Below are 15,867 nucleotides of genomic sequence, written 5' to 3' on the forward strand. Positions count from 1 at the left end.
TCTGTGCCCGCCTGCAAGCACAGCAAGTCAGGCAGCACTTTAGGGAAGAAGGGGAGGAGGTCTTGGAATTTCTTAAGCCCCTGAAGGGCTGGCCACGCCCCCCGGGTCTCACAAAATGAAACAAACTGCATTGCAAAAGGAAAACCGGAGCTGCGCTTCTGCGTGTCGGTTTGCGCCCTGGAATTATAAGCGGGGCCCGAAACCGCAATCTGAAGTCTCGCCCGTGGGATGGACTCACTGCCTGGGACCCTGCCCCAGTTGAGACTCCGTATTGCTGTTAACAGGGGACTTTGCGGCACCGGTCAAGTCGGGATGCTGGTCAGCCCAATTTGGTGATGTGTGTAGAGTTACTTTCTTTACTGTTTCTATTTCAGTGACTGTATATTGAAATTAAGACAAATAATTATAAAAAATCAAAATTGCTTATGTGTAACAACCGATTTGCTGACAAATCTTTTGAACTTAAAATGTAAGTAAAGCTTACAGCAAAACAGCTTCACCCATGTTACAGGCATTTCATCACTTCACTGGCTGAATAACATTCCATGGTACGGACAGGTCACTTTTAATTTATGCGTTCATCAGTTGTTGGACTGTTTGGATGATTTCTGCTTTTAAACTATTATGGATTTATTTCTGGACTCTCAAGTCTGTTCCATCAGTCTATATGTCTATCCTTAGGCCAGTCCCATACTGTTTTTTTAATTTCTGTAGCTTTGTAGTAAGCTTTGATCTTGCTTGTTTTGGCAATTCTGTGTCCCTTGAATTTCAAATGTGAATTTAAAAATAATTTTTTCAGTATCTGTAAGAAAAAATCTAGCAGGGTTTTGATAGAAATTGAATTGAATCTTCTTAGGTCAATTTCAGATTTTGTCATCTTAAGCAACTCAGTTTTGGGGTGGCTGGAGTCTCGGTGAACTCCGGGCGTTGGTGATGGACAGGGAGGCCTGGTGTGCTGCGATTCATGGGGTCGCAAAGGGTCGGACACGACTGAACGACTGATCTGATCTGATCTGATCTGCTGGGCCACAGTGGCTGATCACACAAGCAGGGTAACTACCCCATTTGGGGAAGCATTCATTTTATGACGGGTGAAGACAAAGGGAAGTTCAAAATAATCAAACTGTATCTGCAGTGTCTCCTTCTAGATGGCAAGCAGGGCCTTTCTTTGGACTAAGGAGCCTCTGATTGGTGGCTTTGGCTGCGTTTCCAAGTTGAGTCCCTGTTGGCACTTGAGAGACGGGTTCCGGCGCTGCCTGCTCCTGCTGCTTCGCTCACATCCCTCGCCCAGGGCGTGATGTTCTAACAGCAACAACCAGACCTCGGATTTCATTTCTTCTCCAGCCTTGGGTGCCTCCTACTTGGAGCAGGGATTTGCTGAGGGAAACTGGGGTCCTGGCTGCCCAGGCCCATGCTAACAGAGGGAGGCGCAGCAGCAGAGCTGAGAATCTGTGGATGAGCAGACGACAGGAGGCTTCAGCTAACAGTAAAGGCACTGCTTTTGTTTTTAGAGGGGCGGGCCCCACAGTATGTGGGATCTTCACTTCCCAAGCAGGAATCGAACCTGCACCCCCTGCGCAGAGTCTTAACCACTGGACCTCCAGAAAAGTCCCACTTTTCCCCTTTTTTTTAAAGCCACTGATGAAACGACTGTGCGTTAAAATGTCCCACAGCATCCTGGGGGTTTTATCCTTTTTGGAAGGTTTTTGTCCAAATTATTCCCTTTCTGAGTATTCAGTGAGATAATTTGGAGAGAAAATCCATGTCAGGGTGGACGGCCCTCTTTCCCTCTGTCACGTGGGAATGTGAGGGCCGCCTGCAGCCACCCCCCCACCCTGCCACCTCTGCCCCTTGGTGGCTCCAGCCCGTGGTTCAACCCCTCAGGCAGGAAGGCCCAGGCAGGGAGGAGACAAGTCCCAACAGCTGAGGAGAGAAGCCTGCGGGGTCCGCTCATGACTCGGCTGCAGGCAGGTCTAGTGTTGGCTTTATTCAGATGGGAAATGCCCCAAGGGGCTCAGCCCAAGGCGTTATGCATCGTGAAGGCAACTGGGAGTGAGGCAGGGGTCTAGAAAAATAACGTGTGGATCCAGACAATGGAGAAAGACCACGCGAAATCAGCTTAAGGCAGAGACCGGCCAGGGAGAGAGCCGAAGAGGTGACAGGAAAGGAAGAAACCTTCGGCGCCTGATCCGGGTAGGAGCCTAGCGGAAGTAGTTGGGAGCCTAGCGGAAGTAGTTGGGACAATCGTGGGCGACCAGGCGCCAGGCCTGGTCAAAGGCCTGCACGACGGCCGGCTCCAGGGCCCCTTCCTCAGTGGCCGCCAAGTTCTCTTCCAGCTGCTCCAGGCTGGACATGCCCAGGATGACCGCGTCCCCGCGGAGGCCCTGCAAAGGGAGACAGCCAGACATCACACATTGATGCCCCACAGAGACCCCGTCACACACACCCCCTCCCAGCCCCGCCCCTGCCAAGACCTGGGGTTGGGCATACTCTTTATACCCTACATAGTGAGAGAGTTCATTCTCAGGTAGTGTGATAAGAAGTCCAGGGTCCCCAGCGAGGACAAAGGGGTCTGGGGCTCTCAATAGGAGAAAAGGACAAACTTGTTTTCACATTCCTTAGTCTTAGTCACATTAGACCTTAGTTTCTTTAAGCCCAGAGCTAGTGATTACACAGCAGAACAACTCATCTTAAGCTCTGTACTAAGGCCAAAGAACGCTCAGACTACCGCACAGCTGCACTCATCTCACACGCTAGTACAGTCATGCTCAAAATGCTCCAAGCCAGGCGTCAGCAACACATGAACCGTGAAATTCCGCATGTTCAAGCTGGTTTTAGAACAGACAGAGGAACCAGAGATCAAACTGCCAACATCCGCTGGGTCATCAAAAAAGCAAGAGAGTTCCAAAAAACATCTATTTCTGCTTTATTGACTATGCCAAAGCCTTTGACTGTGTGGATCACAATCAACTGTGGAAAATTCTGAAAGAGATGGGAATACCAGACTATCTGACCTGCCTCTTGAGAAACCTATATGCATGTCGGGAAGCAACAGTTAGAACTGGACATGGAACAACAGACTGGTTCCAAATAGGAAAAGGAGTATGTCAAGGCTGTATATTGTCACTCTGCTTATTTAACTTATATGCAGAGTACATCACGAGAAACGCTGGGCTGGAAGAAGCACAAGCTGGAATCAAGATTGCTGGGAGAAATATCAGTAACCTCAGATATGCAGATGACTCCAGTCTTATGGCAGAAAGTGAAGAGGAACTAAAAAGCCTGTTGATGAAAGAGGAAAGTGAAAAAGTTGGCTTAAAGCTCAACATTCAGAAAATTAAGATCATGGCATCCAGTCCCATCACTTCATGGCAAATAGATGGGGAAACAGTGGAAACAGTGTCAGACTTTATTCTTTTGGGCTCCAAAATCACTGCAGGTGGTGACTGCAGCCATGAAATTAAATGACGCTTGGTCCTTGGAAGAAAAGTTATGACCAACCTAGACAGCATATTAAAAAGCAGAGACATTACTTTGCCAACAAAGGTCCGTCTAGTCAAGGCTATGGTTTTTCCAGTAGTCATGTGTGGATGTGAGAGTTGGACTATAAAGAAAGCTGAGCACCGAAGAATTGATGCTTTTGAACTGTGGTGTTGGAGAAGACTCTTGAGAGTCCCTTGGACTGCAAGGAGATCCAATCAGTCCATCCTAAAGGAGATCAGTCATGAGTGTTCATTGGAAGGAGTGCTGCTGAAGCTGAAGCTCCAATAATTGGCTACCTGATGCGAAGAAGTGACTCATTTGAAAAGACCCTGATGCTGGGAAAGATTGAAGGCAGAAGGAGAAAGGGACGACAGAGGATGAGATGGTTGGATGCCATCACCGACTCAATGGACATGAGTTTGGGTAAAGTCCGGGAGCTGGCAATGGACAGGGAGGCCTGGCGTGCTGCAGTCCATGAGGTCGCAAAGAGTCCGACACAACTGAGCGACTGAACTGAAGTGAAATGAAGTGAAATCGCTCAGTCGTGTCCGACTCTTTGCCACCCCATGGATTGTAACCTACCACCCTCCTCCATCCATAGGATTTTCCAGCCAAGACTACTGGAGTGGGTTGCCATATCCTTCTCCAGAGGATCTTCCCGACCCAGGGATCGAACTTCAGTCTTCCGCATTGTAGGCAGACGCTTTACCGTCTGAGCCACCAGGGAAGGATTGTATAACAACAAGGTATCTTGCTGGAAGACATGTTTCTCCTTTTAAGAACCTTCTGACTAATCCTGTTTATGTGAAGTGGGAGTGGGTCTGCTAAGACCTTTCTGTTGTTAATATATGTCGTGGGAGTGGGCCTGGTAAAAGTATATAAGGCCTTGATAAAACTAGCGAATGGGGCACTCTCTGGCCCTTTCTGATGTCTGTGTCAGAAGCTTTCTTCGTCCTTTCTCACTGTAATAAACTTCTGCCACACAAAAGATGTGAGTGATCAAGCCTGGTCCCTGGTCCCTAAGCTAAATCTTCTTCTTCGGAGATCAAGAAGCCGACATGGTTCACCATAAGCTATCGATAGTTGTACAAAGCACTTACGGTGCCTTCAACATTCGTGCCTATGTGACCCCGAATCCTCTCTTCTTTCCTTTGCTGCCAATGTTCGTCCTCGTTCAGACCTCAGTTCAGAGCCCGGTCCTGCTACTCAGCAGCTGTGCGAACCTGGTTTAGCTATGTAAGCCCAGAGTCTCAGATCTAAAGCACAGGCGGCTGCCACCGGCGCGCCAAAGCGCAGCCGAGAGGAGCCACCCCACGTCCGAGGTCAGGGGCAGAAGCCGGGAGGACCCCATGCCCGAAGGGCGGCAGCCAAGAGGAGTTACCCCACGTCCATGGTCAGGGGCGGCGGCCGGGAGTACCAGACTGCGACGGCGCAGGAACGGCGGAGAGGAGCTACCCTGCGACCGAGGCCAGGGGCGGTGGGTGGGAGGAGCTACCCCAAGCTCCTAAGCCCAAGGCCAGGGGCCGCGGCCAGGAGGAGCAAACCCACGCCCTAGGCCAGGGGCGGTGGCCGGGAGGACCAACCCCACGTCCAAGGAGCTGTGGCTGCACGGGCGCAGGAGGGCCTAGAGGAGCTATCCCACGTTGAAGGTCAGGAAGGGTGGCGGTTAGGAGATACCCCTCATCCAAGGTAAGGAGCAGTGGCTGTGCTTTGCTGGAGCAGCCGTGAAGAGATACCCCACGCCCAAGGTAAGAGAAACCCAAGTAAGACGGTAGGTGTTGCAAGAGGGCATCAGAGGGCAGACACACTGAAGCCATACTCACAGAAAACTAGTCAATCTAATCACACTAGGACCACAGCCTTGTCTAACTCAATGAAACTAAGCCATGCCCATGGGGCAACCCAAGACAGGCGGGTCTGGGTGGAGAGATCTGACTGAATGTGGTCCACTGGAGAAGGGAATGGCAAACCACTTCAGTATTCTTGCCTTGAGAACCCCATGAACAGTATGAAAAGGCAAAATGATAGGATACTGAAAGAGAAACTCCCCAGGTCAGTAGGTGCCCAATATGCTACTGGAGATCAGTGGAGAAATAACTCCAGAAAGAATGAAGAGATGGAGCCAAAGCAAAAAGAATACCCAGCTGTGGATGTGACTGGTGATAGAAGCAAGGTCCGATGCTATAAAGAACAATCTTGCATAGGAACCTGGAATGTCAGGTCCATGAATCAGGGCAAATTGGAAGTGGTCAAACAAGAGATGGCAAGAGTGAATGTCGACATTCTAGGAATCAGTGAACTGAAATGGACTGGAATGGGTGAATTTAACTCAGATGACCATTATATCTACTACTGTGGGCAGGAATCCCTCAGAAGAAATGGAGTGGCCATCATGGTCAACAAGAGAGTCTGAAATGCAGTACTTGGATGCAATCTCAAAAACGACAGAATGATCTCTGTTCGTTTCCAAGGCAAACCATTCAGTATCACAGTAATCCAAGTCTATGCCCCAACCAGTAATGCTGAAGGAGCTGAAGGTGAACGGTTCTATGAAGACCTAAAAGATCTTTTAGAACTAACACCCAAAATAGATGTCCTTTTCATTATAGGGGACTGGAATGCAAAAGTAGGAAGTCAAGAAACACCTGGAGTAACAGGCACATTTGGCTTTGGAATACGGAATGAAGCAGGGCAAAGACTGATAGAGTTTTGCCAAGAAAATGCACTGGTCATAGCAAACACCCTCTTCCAACAACACAAGAGAAGACTCTATACATGGACATCACCAGATGGTCAACACCGAAATCAGATTAATTATATTCTTTGCAGCCAAAGATGGAGAAGCTCTATACAGTCAGCAAAAACAAGACCAGGAGCTGACTGTGGCTCAGACCATGACCTCCTTATTGCCAAATTCAGACTGAAATTGAAGAAAGTAGGGAAAACCACTAGACCATTCAGGTATGACCTAAATCAAATCCCTTATGATTATACAGTGGAAGTGAGAAATAGATTTAAGGGCCTAGATCTGATAGATAGAGTGCCTGATGAACTATGGACTGAGGTTCGTGACATTGTACAGGAGACAGGGATCAAGACCATTCCCATAGAAAAGAAATGCAAAAAAGCAAAATGGCTGTCTGGAGAGGCCTTACAAATAGCTGTGAAAAGAAGAGAAGTGAAAAGCAAAGGAGAAAAGGAAAGATATAAGCATCTGAATGCAGAGTTCCAAAGAATAGGAAGAAGAGATAAGAAAGCCTTTCTCAGCGATCAGTGCAAAGAAATAGAGGAAAACAACAGAATGGGAAAGACTAGGGATCTCTTCAAGAAAATCAGAGACACCAAAGGAACATTTCATGCAAAGATGAGCTCGATAAAGGACAGAAATGGTATGGACCTAACAGAAGCAGAAGATATTAAGAAGAGATGGAAAGAATACACAGAAGAACTGTACAAAAAAGATCTTCATGACCCAGATAATCACGATGGTGTGATCATTGACCTAGAGCCAGACATCCTGGAATGTGAAGTCAAGTGGGCCTTAGAAAGCATCACTACGAACAAAGCTAGTGGAGGTGATGGAATTCCAGTTGAGCTATTCCAAATCCTGAAAGATGATGCTGTGAAAGTGCCGCACTCAATATGCCAGCAAATTTGGAAAACTCAGCAGTGGCCACAGGACTGGAAAAGGTCAGTTTTCATTCCAATCCCAAAGAAAGGCAATGCCAAAGAATGCTCAAACTACTGCACAATTGCACTCATCTCACACGCTAGTAAAGTAATGCTCAAAATTCTCCAAGCCAGGCTTCAGCAATATGTGAACTGTGAACTTCCTGATGTTCAAGCTGGTTTTAGAAAAGGCAGAGGAACCAGAGATCAAATTGCCAACATCCGCTGGATCATGGAAAAAGCAAGAGAGTTCCAGAAAAACATCTATTTCAGCTCTATTGACTATGCCAAAGCCTTTGACTGTGTGGATCACAATCAACTGTGGAAAATTCTGAAAGAGATGGAAATACCAGAACACCTGATCTGCCTCTTGAGAAATCTGTATGCAGGTCAGGAAGCAACAGTTAGAACTGGACATGGAACAACAGACTGGTTCCAAATTGGGAAAGGAGTACGTCAAGGCTGTATATTGTCACCCTGCTTATTTAACTTATATGCAGAGTACATCATGAGAAACGCTGGACTGGAAGAAACACAAGGTGGAATCAAGATTGCCGGGAGAAATATCAATCACCTCAGATATGCAGATGACACCACACTTATGGCAGAAAGTGAAGAGGAACTAAAAAGCCTCTTGGTGAAAGTGAAAGAGGAGAGTGAAAAAGTTGGCTTAAAGCTCAACATTCAGAAAACGAAGATCATGGCATCCGGTCCCACCACTTCATGGGAAATAGATGGGGAAACAGTGGAAACAGTGTCAGACTTTATTTTTCTGGGTCCAAAATCACTACAGATGGTGACTGCAGCCATGAAATTAAAAGACGCTTACTCCTTGGAAGGAAAGTTATGACCAACCTAGATAGCATATTCAGAAGCAGAGATGTTACTTTGCCAACAAAGGTTCGTCTAGTCAAGGCTATGGTTTTTCCAGTGGTCATGTATGGATGTGAGAGTTGGACTGTGAAGAAGGCTGAGCACCGAAGAATTGATGCTTTTGAACTGTGGTGTTGGAGAAGACTCTTGAGAGTCCCTTGGACTGCAAGGAGATCCAACCAGTCCATTCTGAAGGAGATCAGCCCTGGGATTTCTTTGGAAGGAATGATGCTAAAGCTGAAACTCCAGTACTTTGGCCACCTCATGCGAAGATTTGACTCATTGGAAAAGACTCTGATGCTGGGAGGGATTGGGGGCAGGAGGAGAAGGGGATGACAGAGGATGAGATGGCTGGATGGCATCACTGACTCGATGGACGTGAGTCTGAGTGAACTCCGGGAGTTGGTGATGGACAGGGAGGCCTGGCATGCTGCGATTCATGGGGTCACAGAGTCGGACACGACTGAGCAACTGATCTGATCTAATCTGATGGGAATGAGAAATTACACAAAGCACCTAACTCCCATTTATTGAAAACCTGCTTATACATGCCAGAGACTATGCAACTGTGTACAGCAGCAGCTGGAGAAAAGTGTTAGCCAGGAAGACAGGGGACACCAAAGATAGGGAACTCCCACTCCAGAGGAGCAGGACCAGCGGGATGTAGATCAAGTCTGTGACCATAACGTTCTCTCCCGTTCACAGCAGTTTGCTCATCAGTAAAACTGGAATAATCCCACTGCATCAGGCCTAAGCAATCGTTCAATCCATGCTTGAAAAGCCCTCGCGACAGGGCCTGGTTCTTCGGCAGCTACCCAGAACAACAGGAAGGCTGCCTGAGAACTGGACCAGAGAGAGATTTCAGAGGGAAAAATGACTTAGAAATCATGCTGGCTCCTCAAAGAGAGCAGGGGCAGGGCGTCCAGGGATGGTGGGGACAGGCGGGGGGTGGGGGGGGGCGGCGGGGGGCAGGTTACCTGGAGCTGGGAATGGTGGTACATCCACCGGAGGGCGGCTGAGGTCATGCTGGGGGTGCTGGTGCCATACGCAGCTTGCAGGGCCTTCTCCACCAGGGCGATGCCCTTGAAGTGGTGCTCCTTCCAGTAGCTGGACAGGAGGGGACGGTAGCACGGGGTCAGGACCACAGGGTCACACAGGGGGCCACTGCCTAAGACTCAACCCAGGAAGCCCCTGTAGCACGGAGGGGCCAGGGTCCCCTCAAGCAGGGCGTCTCCTGCTTTTTTGGTCAACAGAGCCACCCAGGACGCTGGCTCCCTCACCAGAGACCTCAAGGATGTCTCTACTCTTAAGAATTCAAACCTGCCCTTACTTTACCTGGAGTAACAGGAAGCCAGGACAGGGGCACAGCCCGGCCCCAGCCTCCTGTTCACCCGGGGCCCTGTCTTTCCCCCTTGGCAGGTGATCAGCACTTCCTAGGCACGAGTTATGACTTGGAAGGTTGGCCATAAGGCCCAGGGGTCGGCATTCCTCACGGAGGTCCCAAGAAAACAAAACGAAGCCTTACAGAGAGTTTCCTAATTCCTCCAGGAATCAAGAGAGCTAGGTCCAGGCAGCAAAGGAAGGCCTTGAAAGGAAAGCAGCCCCAGGGACGCCCCACTTTCAGACTATGGGGACCCCTCCGACCCCGCCCGTCCTGACGCCCCCAGCTCACCGATTCCTGTAGACCTCTGCCCAGCTGTTCCCAAAGAAGCGGCCCACGGGCTGTTTCCCGTCCTTGTCCTCATACTGGTACCTGCCGGTCAGCAGGCCTCCTGCGGGAAGGCTGCAGTCAGACCCCCAGGCGCTGCCCCCAGAGCCCGCCTGGGCCGGAAGTGGGGGTGATGGCGGGGAACCAGGATGGATGGAGGTCCTGGCAAAGCCCTCCCCTTCCCAGGTCTGGGGCCAGGCTTCTCCCGGGTCACGAAGGGGCAGAAACGCGGTCAGGAAGGCCCTCCCGCCCAGGGGAGCCTGTGCCCGCACAGCCTGTACCAGCCAGAGGGTTGTAGGCGTAGAACCGCAGTCCGAAGTGCCGGAGGCAGGGCAGGAGCTCCGTCTCCACCTGCCGGGTGGTGGCGTTGTACATGCCCTGCAGGCAGAAGGGCCAGCTGAGCCGGGGGCCCGGCCGGGGAGTCGCAGCCTGCTCTCAAAGTCTTTGGTCAAGACCCCCAGGACTCCAGCATGGTTTCCAAAGTCACTACTGGTGGACGGGGAGATGGTGCTGGGCCCCAGGAAGGGACGGCGGCCTGGCTCTGCCATCCCACACACATCTGTAGGCACCAACCGTGGGCTGGACCCTGAGCTCTCAAACACACGTGGATCTGGTGAGCTCTCTGCTTCAAGAGATGCCAGAGTCGAGTTGAAAACAAAGCTGAGTGGACTCTCCTGATGGTTCAGTGGTTAAGAATCCACCTTGCAATGCAAGGGACCCGAGTCTGATCCCTGATCGGGCAACTAAGCCTGAGAGCCGCAACTAGAGAGTCCGTGGGACACTATGCAAGATCCTGTATGAGGCAGCTAAGATCCGAGGCAGCCAAATAAACAAACAAAAAAGACAGGACAGATGATCACATAGAGGCAGCTTCTGTGATCACGGTGGATTCTCAGAAATGCTCGCTCAACGCATAAAGGTGGGGTCTGGAGACTGGAGGACCCACTGGGCTGTCGGGAGAGGCTTCCAGAGGAAGAGGTATCTAAGTGACGCCCGGGCACTCCTGCCAGGGAGAAGGGGGAGGCGAGTTCGGGCTGACCGCAGAGCCAGAAGCAGGCAGGAAGGGGGGCCAGGGCCTGAGGGCGGGCGCCCGTGGCCGGCCTGTGGGCCCCCGGGGGTCGTCTACAGGCTGGGAGCAGGGGAGTGGCTGCTCTGGAGAGGGCAGGGGTGCGCAAGAGGACCTGGGGTCGCAGGTGCCCTGGGGACGGGCCTCTGCAGACCCGGCCTCACCTGGTACACGGTGGGCAGGATCCAGCCGTTGCTCCTGCACAGGGTACAGATCTCGGCCACCTCCCAGGCAGCATAGTTGGAGAGGCCGAGCTCCACGAACTTGCCCTGAGGGGGAGAGGCCATGGTCAGACTCCCCCGCAGCCCAGAACGCCAGTCCCGGAGATTGGGACCCTGGGCGTGGGTCCCGTCCCCTGCTCTGCTCTGAGGCAGCCCTGGAGCCTCTGCTTTCTGGGCACCGACAGGTCAGGGTGGGGAGTCGGGGGCTGCCCTCACCTCCTGGTGCAGCTGGTGGCAGGCGCGCAGCGTCTCTTCCACGGGGGTGCCGTGGTCCGGCAGGTGCAGGTAAAGCAGGTCCACGCGAGGGCACCGCAGCCGCTGGAGGGACGTCTCCAGCTGGAACCGGAGGCTGTCAGGCTTCAGCGAGTTTTCTTCCAATGGATTGGCCTTGGTAGCAATTTTTACTTTGGGATGAGAAAAATAGAAGTTCAGGTCAACTTACCAATCATTGGAGAGGATCTAGGGTTAATGGTTAAGAGGCAGGCCTGGGTTCATACCTCAGCTCTGCCAATACCAGCTCTATGACCTTGAGCGAGTTATTCAACCTCTCTGAGCCCCACGCCAGTATTCTTGCCCGGAAAATCACAGGGACAGAGAAGCCTGGCAGGCTACAGTCCCTGGGATCACAAAGAGCTGGACATGACTGAGCACACACATGCGTGTGTGTGCACACACCACACAAACACACACACAGTCTCAATTTTCTCAACTGTAAATTGAGAGTGTTAATGGTACTGTTTGGTTGGGAGGCCCTGAGGATTGATCACAACTTTGACACACTTGCTCATTATGAGTTGCTAACGTTATCACTACAGTGACTATTTACCAGAGAGCTAGGTGTGCCATGCCTGGCACTTCAAGTTGGAAGATGAATGCCAACCCTGGATCCCTGCCCTCAAGGACTCACAGTCTAAGGGGGCACCACAGAGTACAGGAGCAGGGGAGAGGAGCCCTGAGAATTCAGGGAAGGCTTTCCAAGGCTTTGCATCTCCAAGAGGAGTCAAAGGCTACCCTGGGGCAAGAACATGGCTTTGAGGAGTCATGCCTGCGATCCCACGGACCTAAAATACCAGGTCTGGGGGTACATGAGACAAGAGAAGGGGCCACAGAACAGAGAGATGCAAAGGGCCCTGAGGGCACCCCTTAGGGGACCACAGGGCGACTCTGAACACTTCCAGCCAGCAAGCTAAGGGGTCAGCTTTGCAGTTTTGTACGATGACTCCGAATGAAACACAAAGAGCCTCGGGCACAGGTCTGGAAACAGGAAAAATGACAAGGAGACTGTGGCAGGAATTCAGGAAAGAGAAGCAAGAGGCCTCAACTGGGGGCCCAGGGAAGGATTATATTTCTGTCAGAGAAGCATCCAACTGAGAAAAGGCCAGTGTCGTGCTACCTGTGTGACTCAGGAGGGGGTTAAATACCTTTCTCCCCGTCAGATGAGCTGACGGCTGAGAAGAGAGCCCTTTCTGCGTGGTTTACTCTTAGAAAGTCAGCTCGGCAGGCCAGACCCCTTGAGATGGGAGAGATCAGGCTGGAGGGCTGAAGGCCTACTCATTTGGAATTTTCCATTCCACCACCTCCTCCCCTTTGGCCCACACCCCTTCTTGACATTAACTTCAAATCTGAGATTTAAGAACTCTAGCCCAACTGGTTCCAACCTAAAGGAGGGAAGAGGAGGTGCTGCAGAAGAAAAGTAATCAGAAATAAGACCAATGTAAATGCCTATGACAGATTAATGGATAAACAAATGTGGTACGTATATACAATGGGATATTCTTCAGCCATCAGAAAAGAATGAAATGATGCCATTTACAATAACATGGAAGGACCTAGAAATTATCATACTAAGTAAAGTAAGTTAGAGAAAGACAAATATGATAGCGCTTACATGTGAAATCTAAAAAAAAATTATACAAATGAATATATTTACAAAGCCGAAATAGACTCACGGACAGAAAACAAACTTATGGTTACCAAAGAGGGAAGGGGGTGATAAATTAGGAGTTTGGGATTAACATATACAATAATATATAGAAAATGGGGATTCCCAGGTGGCTTAGTGGTAAAGAATCCACCTGCCAATGTAGGGGACACAGGTTTGATCCCTGGATCAGGATGATCCCCTGGAAAAGGAAATGGCAACCCATTCCAGTATTCTCACCAGGAAGATCCCATGGGTAGAGGAAGGAGCCTGGAGGCTACAGTCCATGGGGTTGCAAAGAGCTGGACACAAATTAGGGATGGAGCAAGCAATATTTATAAAAATAGATGGCCAACAAGGACCTACTGTAAAGCAAAGGAACTATACTCAATATCTTATAATAATCTATGATGGGAAAGAATCTGAAATATATATATATATATATATATATATATATAAAACTAAATCCCTTTGCTGTACACCTGAAATTAACTCAACATTGTAAATCAACTACACTTCAATTAAAATTTAAAAAAATAATAATAAGACCAGAGTTGTCATGCGAGGCAGCCAAGTGACCTAGAAAGAGTTCAGAGACCCATGCATATTCTCGTCTTGATCCAGATCTACCCTGCCGTGAATCATTTCTCCCGGAGACACCCTGGAGTGAAAGGCGGACAGGCTGCTAACGGCATCTACTGTTACCACAACCACACGACCACTAACAGTATCAGCCAGTGTTGCTGAGCCCTCACTATGTGCCTGCCCGGCACATTATAAGTACTTCAGATGGCATCAGACTGGTGGGGGACCTTCCCCTGGGCCCACACAATAAACCTCCGCTTGGCTCCACTGCCTGCTTCAATACCCTCAGCACTGCCAAACCTCATTGCCTTTGCACATTCACTGCTCACACCCACTGCCAGGAAAGCCCTTTCTCCTCTTCTAGAAAAGTGTCAGTTCAAGGTCTGATGTTCCCTTTTCTGAGCATTCCTCTTTGGCCCTTTCTGTGAAAGGGTCCCTCTTCTGGGCTCCCCAGCTCTCTCTAGACTCTGAGCTCCCGGGATTGGGTGACTGTCAATTCTTCTATGGCTTGGGACAGAGGCTGGCACAGATGTGGCCATTAGACAGGGTTCCTCCCCCACACCCGTATCCCAGCTAATGCTGGTAGCTCCTGCTGCTCCCAGGCGTAAAGTGGAAAAGTGAAAGTGTTAGGCACTCACTCTTGTCCCACTCTTTTGCCACCCCATGAACTGTAGCCTGCCAGACTTCTCTGTCCATAGGGACTCTCCAGGTAAGAACACTGGAGTGGGTTGCCACGCCCTTCTCCAGGGAATCTTCCCGACCCAGGGATCGAACCCAGGTCTCTGTATTGCAGGCAAATTCTTTACTGTCTGGGGCACCAGGGAAGCCCTGGTGAAGTGGGAGACACTGCAGACTGAACCGTGCAGCCAGGGCTCCAGGGAGGAGGCCAGGGTTCACAGCAATGAGGAAGCTGGTCCCTGCCGGTTCCGAAGACTGATCTGAAACGGTGCCAGGGAGTGCCAGGGCAATAAGGGCAGGACTCCTGCAGATCGGACTGTACCGGGCACTGCGGGGGAGGCGAAAGGGGGAAGGGGTTGCCCAGCGCCAGATTCCGTTTTCAGGGCCCCCTGACAGGGGCTAGTCAAGTCATTCCAGGCTCTGCCACTGTCGGGACGTTACTGAGAGGGAGGGAAAATGAGAGGAAAAGAGTCAAGACCAAGTGTCTGGCTGTCCGGGCTGATGTGCAAGGGCGCTGGGAATCGGGGGTTTCACAGAGCTGCGGGGAGGCCAGAGGAGGTAGGCGTCCCAGCAAGGTGGACAAGGCTGTCGGTCCCGGCCGCGGCCAGTGCATGGCTCGGGGGCGGTCACGGTGCCGACGTCCAGGGAGCCAGGCGTTACCTTTGCAGCCGCTGCCGCCCAGCCCGAGCCCCAGGCCGCCCAGGATGCTCTCGGACTGGCCGTCAGCGTACACGAAGGCCGTGTCGATCTCGGTGTGGCCGCGCTCCAGGAAGGCGCGCACGGCCGCAGCGCTGCTGGGCACGTCCATGCGGCGCCCCATTTCCATGGCGCCCAAGACAGTGGCAGGCCGGGTCGGGACACCCCGTGGGTACGACTGTGGCTGGGCCATGGCGAGGGGATGGGCAACGCAGCCGCCCCAAAGCCGAACGCACCCGAGGACAACGAGCTGAGGGCGGGAACTTTAAGGAGAGGTGGGCCCCGCCCACTTGACAGGGGCGGAGCGAAAGTGACGCGTGTAGCCCCGCCCCCTACAAAGCGCCCTATCACGGGCAACTCGGTGAGGGCAGGCACTTTAAGGAGGGCGTGGGCCCCGCCCACCGGGCAGGGGGCGGAGCGCTGGGGGCGGGGCGACGTGAGCGTGTTGGCCCCGCCCCACACACAAGCGACCCCTACCCGGGACCCCTAGGCAGAGGCCTTTCCTAAGGGTTGAAGATCCTAAATAATGTGACAGACTTTATTTTGGGGGACTCCAAAATCACTGCAGATGGTGACTGCAGCCAAAAAGAAGCTTGCTCCTTGGAAGAAAAGCTATGACCAACCTTGACAGCATATAAAAAGCAGAGGCATTACTTTGCCAACAAAGGTCTGTCTAGTCAAGGCTATGGTTTTCCCAGGAGTCATGTATGGATGTGAGAGTTGGACGATAAAAAAAGCTGAGCACTGAAGAATTGATGCTTTTAACCTGTGGTGTTGGAGAAGACTCTTGAGAGTCCCTTGGACTGCAAGGAGATAAAACCAGCACCAGTCAATCCTAATGGAAATCAGTCCTGAATATTCATTGGAAGCTCTGATGCTGAAGCTGAAACTCCAATTCTTTGGCCACCTGATGCCAAGAACTGACTCATTTGAAAGACCCTGGTGCTGGGAAAGATTGAAGGCGGGA

General features: G+C 51.2%; 1 protein-coding gene across 1 annotated transcript; it reads right to left on the reverse strand.

Annotated features, from left to right (window-relative positions):
- Positions 1-1,967: 1,967 nt before the first annotated feature.
- On the reverse strand, positions 1,968-15,165 carry LOC102410885 (aflatoxin B1 aldehyde reductase member 3; the record flags this gene model as incomplete). Its single annotated transcript, XM_025278841.3, has 7 exons — positions 1,968-2,384; positions 9,003-9,132; positions 9,698-9,797; positions 10,015-10,111; positions 10,964-11,068; positions 11,237-11,424; positions 14,865-15,165. Coding segments are annotated over 7 exons (1,083 nt in total), but the record flags the coding sequence as incomplete, so codon positions are not given.
- Between the last annotated feature and the right edge of the window lie 702 nt (positions 15,166-15,867).

This window comes from Bubalus bubalis, chromosome 2 (genome assembly GCF_019923935.1).
Source record: "Bubalus bubalis isolate 160015118507 breed Murrah chromosome 2, NDDB_SH_1, whole genome shotgun sequence".
Classification (NCBI taxonomy): Eukaryota; Metazoa; Chordata; class Mammalia; order Artiodactyla; family Bovidae; genus Bubalus; species Bubalus bubalis.